Source organism: Nipponia nippon, unplaced genomic scaffold (assembly GCF_047370975.1).
Source record: "Nipponia nippon isolate SJK-2023a ecotype South Korea unplaced genomic scaffold, ASM4737097v1 scaffold_5, whole genome shotgun sequence".
NCBI lineage: Eukaryota > Metazoa > Chordata > Aves > Pelecaniformes > Threskiornithidae > Nipponia > Nipponia nippon.
The window spans coordinates 74,390,242-74,405,678 of NW_028262369.1; the positions used below are offsets into that span (position 1 = coordinate 74,390,242).

Sequence of the window (15,437 nt, forward strand, 5' to 3'; positions counted from 1 at the left end):
TCCCCAATTAAACTTTCCTATCTCTTAAGGGTAAATATGAACAAACTGAGGTTTTAGATAAAAGGCTTCTGTCTTCCATAGTTACAAGTACTGTTGCTTTCACAAGTTCCAAATACACATTTAAAGTATAGTTCTTAGAATTTGATAAGGATCTACTTTAGAAAAATGTTTTTACCTTGAAAATGTTAATTCTTTACTGTTGAAACCATACAGTAAAAATTCAAAATTATCCCAGTATAACTACAACTTGTAAAACTCTTTAAGTCTGTTTGCCCTGCAGCTGTCTGTGCCTATCTGTGTAGTATTATAAAAGATGAAATCCAAGATGTTTATTTCCATGGTAAGGCAAAATGTATTTGAATTCTTAAGACACGTTCATTTCACAGTAATACATGCTGAGTAATTTAAAGTTGCTTGCTGCAATCTCCAAAGCCCTTGGCATTTTGATTGTCTAGATAATACCAGTTGAATTTAGAGTCTATTCTTCCGCATTTTCCTTGCGGTATTACAATTTCTATTCTAGTGGTAATTTTTTTTTTTTCATTTAGTGAACTGGCATGTCACCATTTTAAGACCTGCAGAACTGATGATGTGGAATTGGCAGATTTTCACTTCTACACCAACATTTTAGTGACCAAACATTATTTTACTTGCTAACTTGTTCATTGAACTTTTGGGGAACAAATTGATGATCTGGGTGTACTGGTAGTATGGGGTTTACATCCTGAAAACTTTACCACCACTTAACAATAACATTCTTCGAGCAGTTTAAACAGAGGATTAAATAGTCAAAACATACTATTTTTGCATATGCGAAAGTTGTTGCACTCTAGAAAGTCTGTACCCTGATATAGTACTTAAGAGCACAAAGAAAAAGGTGAGAAAAGTGAGAAGAAATGATTGATTAAAATACTTACTATTCAGCTCTACACTTTCTCTGCAAGTTTTGTATGTGTTGTAAAAATCCTGGAAGATAACAGAGAAATTATATGCTCAGTTTTCTAGTGCTTCTAGCTCGTTCATTTAATCTAAGAATGTGAATTGTTTCAGATAAATACTTTGGATGCTACGCAGTATTTTGAAGTAAACCCAAATTCTTATAGTTGTTTCAGACTCAAGATTGTGCTTTGCAGTTGTTTCTTTAAATTAATCAATACTATTGTCAATGTGAATGTTAAAGTCACGGTATCTCTTTTATATATCTAAAATATACCACGTGATCTCTACCCTATTTTATGACTGATACACCACCACAATCTGCGGCCAGTGATCTGCATGAAATGGTATCACGAAATGTGCCCGATGCATGAAAGATCATTTGCTGCAAAAAATATACCACTGGATGATCTAAAAGGAGGCATGCCTACTAATAATTTTTGTGCTTGTTTTTTGAATCTAAATTAACCACATCATTATATGTATTCATAAAGGTCATGAATTACTATCTGAGTTACAACAGCGTCGATTCAATGGTTCAGATGGAGGGGTGTCCTGGTCTCCAATGGATGATGAACTACTTGCTCAGCCACAGGTCATGAAGCTACTGGACTCACTCAGAGAGCAATATACCCGCTACCAGGAAGTTTGCAGACAACGTAGCAAGCGCACACAACTAGAGGAGATTCAGCAGAAGGTAATGCAGGTAAGCTGGGAGTTGTTCTTGAATACTGTGAGGCAGAGATTTGAGCTCAAGTCCAAGACTGTGTTTCCTGCAAAACTTAAAATCAGAGGCGAGAGCTTCATGCTTCCTTTCACTCCTCAAACTGCAACGTGCTAGTTTCACGTTTTGATGCTTTACATAGTGTCTACCACAGTGACTTTCTGAAGGCTGTTCTGATACATGGAGGTGATTAGAAACATCCTGTCTTGCCATCATGCTGAAGAACCTTCACATTGTCCCTTTGTTGCGTACTGTGGCAGTGTACCTCTACGTTGTCGGAGGGTCAAATGCCTGACCTGTTAGCAAAGAGAGGAACATTCACAAACGAGATACATTTGACTGTAATTTTGCTTTAGAGTTGGAAACCTTCCCCTGCCCATGTTAAGTTCCTATTACTGAAGATAAGCCATTATTTATTCCTTTATTTGTCTAATGCTTGGTAAAGTGATTAAACTCTGTATTTCAAGACTACCCTGACCAGAATGAGTAGAAATCTTCCTAATCAATCATGTGTTAAAGGTCATAATGAATTGGTTTGGTCCTTTGGAAACAGGCATGTAATTAGCACTTTCAACATTTTCTCAGCAGAGTCTCAGTAGAGAAAAATCAAGGAAATTGAATTAATTTATTCCTCTTGTGTTTATTACTTGAAATTAGGCTTATATGTTTTAAGCTTCTGTATACTTTGAATATTCATAAAATGCATATTGCTTTTAACCTTTCAAAATTGACATTTCTAATGCATGAGGAGTGCAAATCAAATGCACTTCACAGCATTACAGGTATGGGTAAAGATAAAAGCTAATCAATCTTGTTATTTCTAGCAGTGAAAATACAAAGCTACTGAGGAAATAATTTTCCCTTATATAGTCATTCAGGATATTATAAAACTATAAAAAAGCAAATGTCATCTTTTGATATTTTGAGGTGGAAATAATAAAAATATGTAAGAGATGAAAGTAGTACTATATGGAACATATTACCATGGCTGTGGGTATAATCAGGTGAGATTTTTTTTTTTCTTGTGTTAAAGTTATAGTGGCTGAACAAGATGTGATGATTGAAATGAAATGTATAATGTACTTTGGCAAACTGACAGTGTTAATGCATTTAAATAGACTTGTTTACTGGGGCATGAGCCTCATTTTGCAATATTTGTATTAGAAATAGTTTTTTCGTTTGCTCTGTCTACGCTATGGATGCCGCATAGTAAGTGAACTGAGTCACAGTACACAGGAAAAATGTGTTTTGCTGGTTTACTGAGCTAATCAGTTTTATAAAGTGCATTTAAAACCTCTCTAAATGGCATACAAATGTATGGGGAAAAACTTACTAAATCTAGAAATGTATTTAGTTGCCTTTTTGTTTATGGGAGAAAATTAGACTTAACAGAGAAAAGTCAGAAGATAATGATGGACTGGAGGAAACTGATACAGACAAAGTGCCATGGAATTTATTTTGCCAAAACAAACAGAAGTTGCAGTAAAACATGCTTGCAGTATTTTCAGTCGGAATGGGTGTGCACATAGAAAACTTTCCCCTTGTGTTGCTGATTGATTTTTTTTTTTTTTAATTATTATTTTATTTTTAGTGTTTTGATTTCCTGTTAGCTTTCATTACAATTACATTCCTATTTCGTTCTTTGTGTAGCTTCTTATATTACTAACCACTCCTGGCTTGCTTTTGTGTTCCTGTTTCATTTTCACCATTTGCTGCCTCTGCTTACTGTGAACTACTTAGTTCTTGCTCCTGTCTCAAAGCCCTCGTATCAATAATCCCCTCTTCCCTTGTGCCTTCAATATCCTACCCTCTCTTTTTAACCAACGCTCTTCCTTTTGTTCCATAGTTTTGTTTCCATTTCCTTCATGTTTCATTCTGCAGTGTAAAAATGGCAATGAATTCCAGATGTTTTCTGATGAGCAGTTCTACTAAACAGACTGCTGATGAGCAACTCTGTATGTTATGATAAATTCTAGCTTTGTCCCTCCTTAGGTAGAGGTTTTTATTTACTATTTTTTTAATATTTTATTTTACTTATGTTGTTGTTATTATTTTTATATTTTATATTTTAAAATATAAAATATAAAATATAAAATATAAAATATATATTTTATATTTTATATTTTATTTTACTTAGTTACTATTGTTCTAATCTTAATTCACAAAAATTAATGCCAGGCCTTGCAGTAGTCTAGTCATTAACCATTTAAAAATATATTTTATGAAAATAGCATCGCTTCTTTCTCCAGGTCCCCAGTGACTCTTCTCTCCTCGAGTCAAGTATCTGTCACACAAGAATGGCCATGGGCTAAGCTAAGCAGTGTCAGAGGCAGTGCAGTAGTTGCTGGAACCTTATAATGGGGAGGTGGTCTTGGTCAGAGAGGGCACTGCTAAGCAGTAGTCTTGCACACTGTTTCAGACTTGGATGAGAACTGTCATTTCCATATGTGAGTTTTCCAGGCCACACTGAGGTTACAGGGGGACATCTGGGTGCCTTCACTTCTAGATCCCTAGGTCCATTCCGTGTTTAACAAGGGACGGCTGTGTGGAGGTGCTGAGCACAACAGGTAGTATCTCTTTAAACAAAAAGTACCTAGAATTGTAGACTCTTAATTTGCCCTAGAAATGATACAAGTAAGGAAGCACCAGGATGCTTTTGGAGCAAAGAATATATGCTCTGAAACAGTGTTTCTTATGCAGCAGGGGCAAATAGAGGGGGTGGGAAGACACAGACATGATCACTAAAAGGTGGGGTGAATTGAATGACCTTCTGTAATGGTGATGGTCATTCTTTATTATTGTTGCAATGTAGCCTAGCAGCACTAGGAAAATGGTCCAATTAGTCCCTCTTTCGTTTGTCTTCACAGTTATGACATTGCATTTTGTATTGTGTTATATTTCCTGAAAAACTGTGTGAAGCTGTTCTGTCACCTTTGTTTAAACAGAAGTCATATTAAAGAGACGAAGCTGGGTTCATATGCTTTTTCATTAAGGTGCAGAATGTGGGGGTATTCCTGCATTTCCTTACTTCAGCACTCTAGTACTAAGTGACTCTTGCACTAGGTTTCATCAGGGCTGTCTCTATTTTCTAGGTGTTTAAAAATTTATCATAAAATTTTGCCATAGATATCATCTGATAATTCAAATAAGTATAAGGAAACCAACATTTGAGATACTCTGCTTTGCTTTGAACAATATTAAACGTCAAATGTGGTAGTTTCAAAATAGTAATAATAAGAAAAGAAATCCAATACCGTAGTCCAAAACTGTATTGCCAACAGCCTGCAAAGATTTCTGCAAAGGCAGATCCATGAGATGTGGCCATTAAGACTCTGTAAGAGGCTTCTGTTATTTGGATAAAGCAAGTTGAAAAGACATAAATATATAAAATACTACATTGTTGTGTAAATTTAATTTTGGAATAAGTATGTGTCCTATGCTTGTGTGTTAATATATTCAACAAAATAAGGAGAAAACTGAGGTGTGAGGTTGAATACAGCTGTGCATTGTAATTCACTTAGGCAATTCACCTGCTTTCATGGAGCTGACAGGTTGAGGTTAATGAAAAGTAGTTTCTACTTAAAGCTTTTGAAGATGTGAATGGATTCAACAGCAAGACTTCTGCAGATCGTGAAAAGATTTTTTTTTTTTCCATAAATATATACTTACTTTGAAATATTTCTGCTTATGTTACATAATTCTTTTTATACCAGTTTTTGTGTAATTGATTTGCTGCTTTATTTTTGTCATCTTTATCTTACTGACAGGTAGTCAATTGGCTTGAAGGACCTGGATCGGAACAGCTAAGAACCCAGTGGGGAATAGGTGATTCAATTAGAGCTTCACAAGCTTTGCAACAGAAACATGAAGAGATTGAGAGTCAGCACAGTGTGAGACTTCCCATACCCTTTTCAAGTAGCAAAATAATTCTAAGTACTTGCAGTTATGAGCAACGTGTTTTGGTTAGAGAATCTAGGAATTTTGCATAGTTCATGATTTTATGGGTTACAGAGGAAAGTACCTGAGCAGTTTAAGAACTTAACATGGTCATTATATGTATGTTATTTATTTTGTTTTCCAGTGTAGAAAAATACTGATTTCTATCTATGATTTTTCGTGTTTTTATTACGTTACAGCAGTTCTTAAATTTTCTTGTTGAGTAGGAGGATTAAATTTCCTTTTTCCTACCTGCCAAAATGGCTGAGAAGTCCTGTACTTCTCAGGTGAATAAGTTAATATTTTTGTCTTTATTAAACTACATTTACCAGTAGCTGAAACTAGCTTAACACTTTCATTGATCAAGACTTAAGATATAGTTTATGATCATAATGAAATCTTGAAGAGACTGTTTTGTAACTGTACTGACTTGATGCCTTCCAATTTTGAAGATTTCCTAAGGTTCAGTAGAATTTTGTCTTTCCATCAGATGATTAACAATAATTGGCATATGAATACTCAGTGTTCCCAAAGGGAGTGTTGCTCACAGTGCTTTTCCTGTTTTCTGATTTTACTTGATGTAGACATTGACAATTCTGTCCACTTTTCCTAAGTTCCCTTTACAGTCATGGTAAAGAAAATAGTCACTGGGTTATAATTTTTCTGACCTAATTTAGGAAAAAAAACCCAAAACCAACCCAAACCTTTAGTCTGAGAAGCACTGTGCCCTAGACTACACTGGTTCTGTTGATTACGTCTCTACTGAGTACGGTTTCCTTGCTCAGATACAGAAGTGTGTGTTGCAGGTGGCTGTGTTTGGTCAAATGAATCCTCTCTCCTCTGGCTTCTCGTTGTTTTAAGCTTTTCAAGCAATGTTTTACTCTGAAAACCAGTAGCTTCTGAAGTGTAAAACACCTTACAGTTAAAATCGTTACTGGAAAGAAAAGAAAAAAAATAATCCCCTGCCTACTTCATTGACAAAAATAATTTTTAGTATCTTTCAGTCATATTAGCACTTCAAACTGAAAAAAGAAAACAAGATTGAATATACTTTGTTCTCACTTGGATATCTATAACAGAGAACTGTTGTTTAGCTGGGGCTAAATACAGTCCTTAATCATTGAAATCCTGCTGAAGTTTGCAGGCTGGCCTACAGTTTCCTCATCACTAGAGCACTGACAAGATGGAATGCTGCTTGGTTCTTGGGTGCTGGCAGAAGTTTGTAGAAACGACAGTCAGAAAAATTATTTTTAATTTTATACTAAAAGAAGTAATTGGGAACCCCCTGGCCTACCTTAAATTTAGATCCCTGTTTATAAATTAAAACCATTTTTTGACAACAGCACGGGAAAAATGTCTTTGCCTTTTTCTTTGATTTTTAAACATCTCATAATAGCTGAGTGTACTCTTCCTCTTTCATTATTTTCCTATTTCTTTTTCTCTCCTAATAATTGAATTGACAGCTTGTACGCTTGCTTTCTTTCATCGTCTCCTATTTATTGTTGATTATATTACTTCTATTTTGAAGACGCTTGCAAAAATGTTTGAATTGTTTTGAAGGTAGTCTTTTTTACTTCAATTTACCCTGAAGTGAAAAAATAATTTTCTTAGGGTGTTTTTTTGTTTTGGTTTGTTACTTGTTTGTTTTTTTATTTTATTATTGTTTGGTTTGGGGGGAGTTGTTTGGGTTTTTTTGGTTTTCATTTTCTGACTGTTTTATTCATGAGCAATATACTAGTTATTTTTGAGCAAATGTTGGCCTTTTCTCCATTGTTTTGAGCTGTCACGTACAGCTGTGCCTAACTTTCCTGTATGGAAAGAATCAGAAATACACTTTTTATATCTGGTTTGCCAGTCTCTTAATTTCACTGGTAGTTTGATGAAAATCAATTACTGCAACTATTTTACTTACTTTAATCCTAGAAATAAAAACTAAAAATTATTAATCTAGATTTTTTTGTTTGATTTCTCATATTATAGTTGACTTATCACACTCAATAAGCTTGATTTGTATGTTCAGTGTCTAAAGGTAATAACAAGAGTTATTATGTGTAAAGTGAGTTTATTGAACCTATATATCTATGGTACGTGTGTGACAATGGAAGATGTTTCCATAATATGTCAGCTTAGTTGCCCCTTTTGGGGTAGATGAGAGACTTACTGCTCTTCAGTTTTTAGCTGATGGCTAATTAACTTTTCCATTATGTTTTTTTTTTTCCCTTCTTGCATCTTTTCACACTCTGTTCCTTCCTGTGAGCAGATGGTAGAGGTGGCTTTGGCTAAAAAGAAAAAAAATTTCAGAATATGGGTATTTATACTCTATTTTGCATGCTTTGTAAATAAATGATGCAAAAGCTGAAGGCATAATTTTAAAAAATTGCAAACATCCCAACAAGAGAGTGACAAGAATACTAATTAAATGAGGTATTTTAGGCCAATAGATGGTGCTATTTCATAGCATTAGAAATGCATCGGGCATTTGAAGGTCACTTTACTGTAGGCCAAAATAAAAGCTGTTGAGCAAACATGTTTTGCTTTATAGGCATCTCAATCATGCAAGATGTGAATGTGATCTTGATGTATCAAGTCGTTTTTAAATCTCCCAGAATTGTTAAATATTTGAACTATTTTCTTTTGCAAATACAACCACCATGACAACATAACTAACTCCTATATATGTAGTCAGTAATCAAAGCATTTGAAAAACAAATAACACATTTTGAATTGAGTAGTATAAAGCTTTCCATAAATAAGAAACAAGGATCATATTGAAGTTTCTGCACATGAATACTGTTTTTTTCAGAAGATAGAGATTACTTCCACTTTGTCAACAGTAGTATTTTTTTCCTAAATGTTTCAATAAAATTATTGCTGGTCAATTATGTCACTGAAAGTAATACTTAGGTAGTCTTATGAACAGCTCTTTTGTAATACCTCACCAGTTGGCAAAAAGTCTTTTGTTTCAGTGGAGCACTGTAGACATGTAAGCATTAGAAATTTGTTTAAAAATGGTCGAATTCCTCTGTTGGTTTAGTAAAATAGTTTGAATGGGAGTTTGTGCTGGGAGCTAGTAGCCTTGCCTTGTAATCTTCCCATCTTTCTGCACCATTTTTTTTTTTATACTACAGCACATATATTAAAATGTACTAGGCACTTTTTGAGTTGATTTGAAGTTAGGAATGTTTTTTCCTCCTGTGTGAGATTTCATAATTATAGTGTAACCTGTAATAAGTTCCTATTTTAATCTGATTATTGATTAGTCTGCAGTTAGATGTATGCCATTTTAAGAGAAATAGAGTTATGTTTGGTATTATTTTAATGCTTAATTTTCTTGTGTTTGTAGGAGTGGTTTGCTGTTTATGTTGAGCTTAATCAGCAGATAGCAGCTCTTCTAAATGCAGGGGATGAGGAAGACCTTGTGGAATTGAAAGCACTGCAGCAACAGCTGAGTGATGTGTGCTACCGGCAGGCCAGTCAGCTGGAATTCAGGCAGAATCTATTACAAGCAGCACTTGAGTTCCACAGTGTTGCCCAGGATGTAAGTTTTTCTTTTTAACTTTTCACAGGCTCACCTGTCAATATATTATTGCCTTAGTATTATAAACGCTGAATACATTGGAAAAAATTAGGGGAGTGGGGGGTAATATAATATCACTTGGAAAATGCAGTAAGTCTTCATTTACTATAATTGAAACACTGAGAAGACAGATTTCCCCTTTTTTAGGAGGGTAATGCTTTGTAATATGTCTTACATTTCAATAGCATTTGAAATAAAATGATTACTAGTTAAAAGGTTGCTTTTTCCCCCTCTTGTGTTTTTTTTGTTTTAAATTAGAGGCATATGCATTAATTGAACCGCAATTTGGTGTACTTTTCGTAGTGGTTTTTTTTTTTTTAATTGGCATTTATTCCTTTCCTATACTTGTCTAAAAAAAATAATAATGGGATTTTATAGGCAGATGGGTTGTTTATCTTTCATCTTGACTTTCATTTCCTATAGATGCAAAGAGAAACTTCTAAAATGACGTCTTTCCAAACATTTAGAAGAAGATTGCAGACCCAACCATCTGAAGCTCAAAACTTCTTTTTAAATATTAATATTTATGTTGTTTTTCATTTCAGTTGTCTCAGCAATTGGATGGCTTGCTAGGAATGTTGTGTGTAGATGTAGCACCAGCAGATGGAGCATCAATTCAACAAACTTTAAAACTACTGGAAGAGAAATTGAAAAGTGTTGGTAAGCAAAATATTTCTGCCTTTCAGATACACACATTCTAATGAATGCATTACAGGAAAAAAATGGTACTCCCACCACCCCCTTTAAAAAACAACAGCAGAAAAAATATCTACCTCTTCTGATTCCTAGCTAAGCAATGCTCCACCTAACTGCTTTTGACTTGCTTATGCTATCTACTGCATAGTAGTTCTGTCTGGGAAAATGATCTGGAAATGTTTTCTTGGAAATGTTTTACATGTGATATATATTTGTTATATACCATTGTCATGCATTTCATCTGTAGAGAAACTTTTTTCCCCATTAATCATCCTTAGTGTCTTGGGAATATAGTGCTTAGAAGATCTTTCTGTCTTCAGAACTGACCCCTTGATGATTAAGATTGTTATCCTCTCAGTTTTAGAATGCTTGTACTGAGTATTTTGCAGAAGCTTTGAATGCATATGTTAATAAATGGCGCATTTAAGGTTGTTACACTGTCAAGCATATAGAATAGACTGTTTCACTTGGAAGGGACCTACAATGATCATCTAGTCCAATATGTTGTAGGAGAAAGAGCTTTGAAGCAAAATCATATATGGTAGAAGTAGTTACAGTTGGAATATCACAGTTTGATGCATAAACTAGATATTCCTTTAGGAAACCAGATAGTAGAGCTGCCAAATAATAGATATAACAGCAGATTCTAAGGGCTGACATATTTCAGTATTGAAAAATGTATCGGCCATGTCAGATGTATTATAAAGTAGTAACTCGTGCTAGCCGTGGAAGAACATTTAGGCTACAACTGCTTAGCAGTGATAAATATTTTAAGTATTGGGCAACTGTGTGGATGGAAGACATTAATTAGCTATTTATCTGCTGAAAAGTTAATACTCTTAGCTTTTATTCCTTTTCTTGTTATCTGCTAGGTCATAAAATAGCAAACCCTTACCTGTTCGTTAACGTAGACCAATGCTCACTCAAACTGAAAAGCTGGAAAGGGTAGTGAAAGACAGATAGTAATGTCCTTTTCACTTTCCAGCCTTCCATCTCAGATTCTGTTACATTTCGTATCTCTCCTTTGAGGGGGTGGGAAACCAAACTAATTTATGAGTGACCATTGACTTTTTTTTTTTTTTCTTTTTTCTTTTTTTCTATAGACTTAGGCTTGCAAGGCTTGCGTGAGAAAGGTCAAAGTCTTCTTGATCAGATATCTAATCAGGCATCCTGGGCCTACGGAAAAGATGTGACCATTGAAAACAAAGAAAATGTGGACCATATCCAGGGAGTGATGGAAGATATGCAGCTTAGAAAACAAAGGTAATAACAGTTCTAGTCATTAAGATTTTCGTGTGCTGATAAGCCATATATATATATATACATATTTTAAAGAGACCATTTTGCTTTATCTTCAATCAAGGGATGTAGTACAACTGTCATTTATATTTGTGGTATATTTAAATGGGACAGAATCTTCACTGCCTAATCTCTTGTAGCATATTCCTAAATCCAAGCACCCTTTGTATTTTGGTACTGGATGGAGTATTTGAGTGCTTTCCTGTACTTGTAAATGCTCAGTAATTATACATTCCTTTTATATGGAGTTATGAAATGAATGCAAGAGGCATCATTTATATGTTAGCATTTTGAGATGGAAGGTTTGCTAAGACTATAATAGTGATGATGGCTTGAAAATTATGTATTAATTATGTACAGACTGGTTTATCCTCTTCTTTTGCACAACCTCTACCCTTTGAGTGTGGCATTTTCCCTCCTGAAGATAGGAATAAAGATGAGCTGGTGTCAGGGGGATGTGGTATAAAATGGAGGCACAGAGTTCAGTTTTCAAAATGTGGGGTTTTTTGTGAGTTTTGGAAGAAGATAGGGTGGGGAATTAAGTTGTAGTAGGGAAAAATGCTGGGGAGAGTTGAATTTGCAAGAAGGATGCATTTTGCCATCATCCTCTTCCTCCAAGCCTTTCATTGATTATTTTTTCTTAAAGATGTAGTAGTACTGGATTGGCTATAGTACTGCCTTTTTTTTTCTACTCAACAGTGTGAAAAAAATCAGATGATGTTGCTCATTATTACTGCTGGAACCCCTGAGACAATAAAGTACTCTCCATAGAAACTGCCTGAACTTTGAGGGCAATGGCTGAACAAAGAGGTGCCTCTAGGGAACAACGAGGTCTAATGAGCATGAAGTTGCTCATTTTAGGAATTAATTCTACCACCCACTAATTGTTTTCTTAGGGAGCTTAGTGTAACAAACCATGTGTTTTGATAACACTTAAAGAAGGTATTGTTTTATGTCCTCTGAATCCTATTTACTTGGGCAGCAGTTGTGTTTAGAGGGGCAACTGCAAAGAGCTATAGAGGACCATGTGTCACTGTGGGATAAAACAGCAGTTGGAATTCAGTACTTAGAATAGAAATGCACATGGGAGAAGGAGAAACTTTATATACATAATAATGGAGTCTGAACCAGCTGTTAACTCAAAGATAAATGTTGTAAAACTTTTGCAAAAGTTGCTTTAATGTTCAGTCATACTGTGAGAAGCAAGTAGAACACTATGGATTATTAGGAAAGGAATAGAAAACTAAAAGGAAAATGTCATTGTGTCACTGTATAGATTTGTAGTCCATTTGTGTTTTAATTGTTATGCAAGTCTGGTCCCGATTCTCAGAAGGGATATAGAATTGTGGAAAGTCAATTAGAGGATCAAGAAGTCTAAAATGTTCAGACAAAGGTATGAAACAGCTTTGAGATGATGGATAATTAAACAAGGTTCTTCAACCTGGACAAGAGGCAAAAAAGTATGATAAGGACTACTATCTCTCAATAGCATTTAATAGTAATTTTTGTGACACTTCATTTCCCCCCCCCCCCCCCAATTTCATTGAATGTTTCTCATTTATTTCTAGACACCTGTAGCATAATGTTTATTTCTAGGGGTATTTTTCTGTTTTAATTATGCTTTTGGAACCCATAAACTGTTTTCCTGCATTATTAGAGCAACAAATTTCCTTTCTGTAAGCATCACAGCACTACAGGACATGTAACAAAACACAGCATGCTAATGAACTGTTCTTCGGAAGTGCTTATGTTTGCAGCTGGTTTGAAAAAACAGATCCGTGCATACCATCTTTTGCATTCACTTAGAGTGCTAACTGTTGTTGACATTAGTAATTCCATTTGCACTGGACAGGAGTCTGAATCTTGCCATCTACTTAGTAGGCTCTGAAATTGAAGTGGAAAGGTCATTCTGCTAAATTTATTAGCTTAGCTCTTACTGTGGAAAGAAAAGAACTTTCAGTAATTTTTTTTTTTATTCTGACTAGAGAAAGAACTGCAAAATGTGCTTAATTCAGAACAAGAGAATTAGAATTAGTTTTTATATGAATTAGATTTTGAAATGCTTCCTGACAAGTTATAGCAAAGGACATCATCATATAAGGGTTCAATTATTTACAATCTTTAGTTAGCTAAAAAGAAAAAATGGAAGGATGTATTAACATCTTTTAAGCAGTCCTTATTTTATTCACCAAGAAAACTTTGCTACCAGTTCACAGTACAATTCAGAATTATGCCATGTTTAAGCCAGCTTTCACCTAGACTTCAGCAGGAGAAAGTCTGTCTTAGCCATGTAAATCTCTGTGTGGCCTGCAAATCTTACCAGTGTAACAAGGTAAGGAACCTGCAGCGCAGCTGGAAGGCCTTGTAGCTACTGCTGTTATTACTATCTGTAGCATAGTCATATTGGGAGTCTTGAGGATTGTGATTTCAGTGGGTTATACTGCTCAGTTCTATTTATTGCGTGTTTCTTATTGTCATGCAAGGGATTACGTATTTTTGCCAAGCTTAGCAGCACAAAAATGCTTTAATCACCTTTTCATGAACACTTGCATCTCAATGTTGCTCACTGAAAACACCGCTGTCAAACTCAGTGTATTGTGTCTGCTAGGCATGTGTTGGTGAGTGTGTCTGTGCTACTGTTTAAGGTGTGAGGATATGGTGGACGTGCGGCGACTGAAGATGCTTCAGATGGTACAGTTATTTAAATGTGAAGAGGATGCTGCTCAGGTATGGAGATGCCTACAGAATTTCATCATTCTGATCTTTGTAGTCCACTGGCTAAACTTATGGGGATTGACAGTTGTACAGTATTATTTTTGTCACTTTCAAATGTAGTTTTATTTAGTGAATTTGTACAGTGAAAGTAAAGGATATAGCAATGACTGAAAAGAGTGTATTTGGTGATTGCATGCATGATCTACCAGTTTGATATATCTCTTAACTTTTTTCCATATCAGAAGTATATGCTAGGACTGAAGTTAATTCACCCTTCTGGATTAATTTCTTTTTAATTTACTAGTTTTCATTCTTTTAACTTCTGTTTTTAAGGCAGTGGAATGGTTAAGTGAACTGTTGGATGCTCTGCTGAAGACACACATCCGATTGGGAGATGATGCTCAAGAAACGAAAGTTTTACTAGAGAAACATCGAAAATTTGTTGATGTTGCACAGGTGAAATTAATTACTTTTTTAGCAATATGGGTTTTGTACAGTTTCAGATGATCTCCTAAATAGAATTGGTACCTATATGGACAATCATGGAACAGCTGTTACTAGTCTTAATGGCTGGCCTCAGTGCTTGAATGAAGAAATCGTGATTGCTGGAATTGATGATGAGCCTAATGAGATTTTGAAGTTCTGTCAGCAATAGCGATGCTGCAGTTTACTACCTCCAGTTTATTCTGCTTCACATAGGTAATGCAAACTACAAAACATAAAGTTCACATTGACTTTCTTTAAAAGGCATATATTTCAAACAGTCTTTATAATGACTTTTGAAGGACTGCAATCAAAATACTGAAATGTGGATGAGCCACTTGGTTTCAGTCTATTTTGTGCTGTACTTCATGAAACAGAGCCTGTCTTTCTATTGGTTTTCCAGATAGAGTTGATTGTTGGTATATGATGGTCCTGTTTGTACAAGGAGTTTTGGCACTAGCAGAGTTAGTGGTTGAACAGAACTGACAGCTTTAATTGTTGACTGTAGCAGCCAACTAATGAGTCCTACTGTACAAGAGTCTGCTGAAATTCACTGAAGCCATAGGGCATGTTTGCATGCCTGTTTGCAAATCTTGAATATGCAAACAGATGCCAGGTACCTGTGAAAGAATTTCACTTAAGAATAGAAAGTGTACAAGCTGGGCCTTTTCCAGGTGCTTTTTCAGATGTATACTGTTTTTAGGAATGTCTAGTTCAGACTTGCCAGTTAACAGATGTGATATTTTCAGATTGCACCTGTTACACTGGAACTGATTTTCTCTTTTGATGAATTAGAACTGATGATGACAGGAGGGTAGCTTGCTGTTACAATGATGTGCCACAACACACCTGGATGCTGGATGACCACAAACATGGAGACAGTGAAGTCAGTGAGACTGTCATCTTGGCAGTAGATATCAAGTATCCCATTTAAGGTCCAAGCAGCTATTTGATATTTTCAGGAAGCTCTGTTCTTTGGCCAGTGTGAATGCTAGACAATGGGATTATTTTTTAAATTTTTTTAAAGAGCAAAGGTGCTGTTTGGTCATTACAATTTTATTCATACTTCAG

At 35.2% G+C, this 15,437-nt stretch overlaps 1 protein-coding gene across 3 annotated transcripts in view; it reads left to right on the forward strand.

The window, feature by feature from the left end:
• The window catches only part of SESTD1 (SEC14 and spectrin domain containing 1), a 61,045-nt gene that overhangs the window by 40,068 nt on the left and 5,540 nt on the right, over window positions 1-15,437 (forward strand). For 2 of the 3 annotated variants that reach the window (XM_087733368.1, XM_087733369.1), the window contains 7 exons: window positions 1,431-1,642; window positions 5,428-5,550; window positions 8,940-9,134; window positions 9,719-9,833; window positions 10,973-11,132; window positions 13,814-13,895; window positions 14,217-14,339. In XM_087733368.1, the coding sequence (XP_087589494.1) occupies window positions 1,431-1,642; window positions 5,428-5,550; window positions 8,940-9,134; window positions 9,719-9,833; window positions 10,973-11,132; window positions 13,814-13,895; window positions 14,217-14,339 (1,010 nt within the window). The remainder of the gene's footprint in view (window positions 1-1,430; window positions 1,643-5,427; window positions 5,551-8,939; window positions 9,135-9,718; window positions 9,834-10,972; window positions 11,133-13,813; window positions 13,896-14,216; window positions 14,340-15,437) is intronic. The other variant, XM_087733370.1, reaches the window with a different exon arrangement.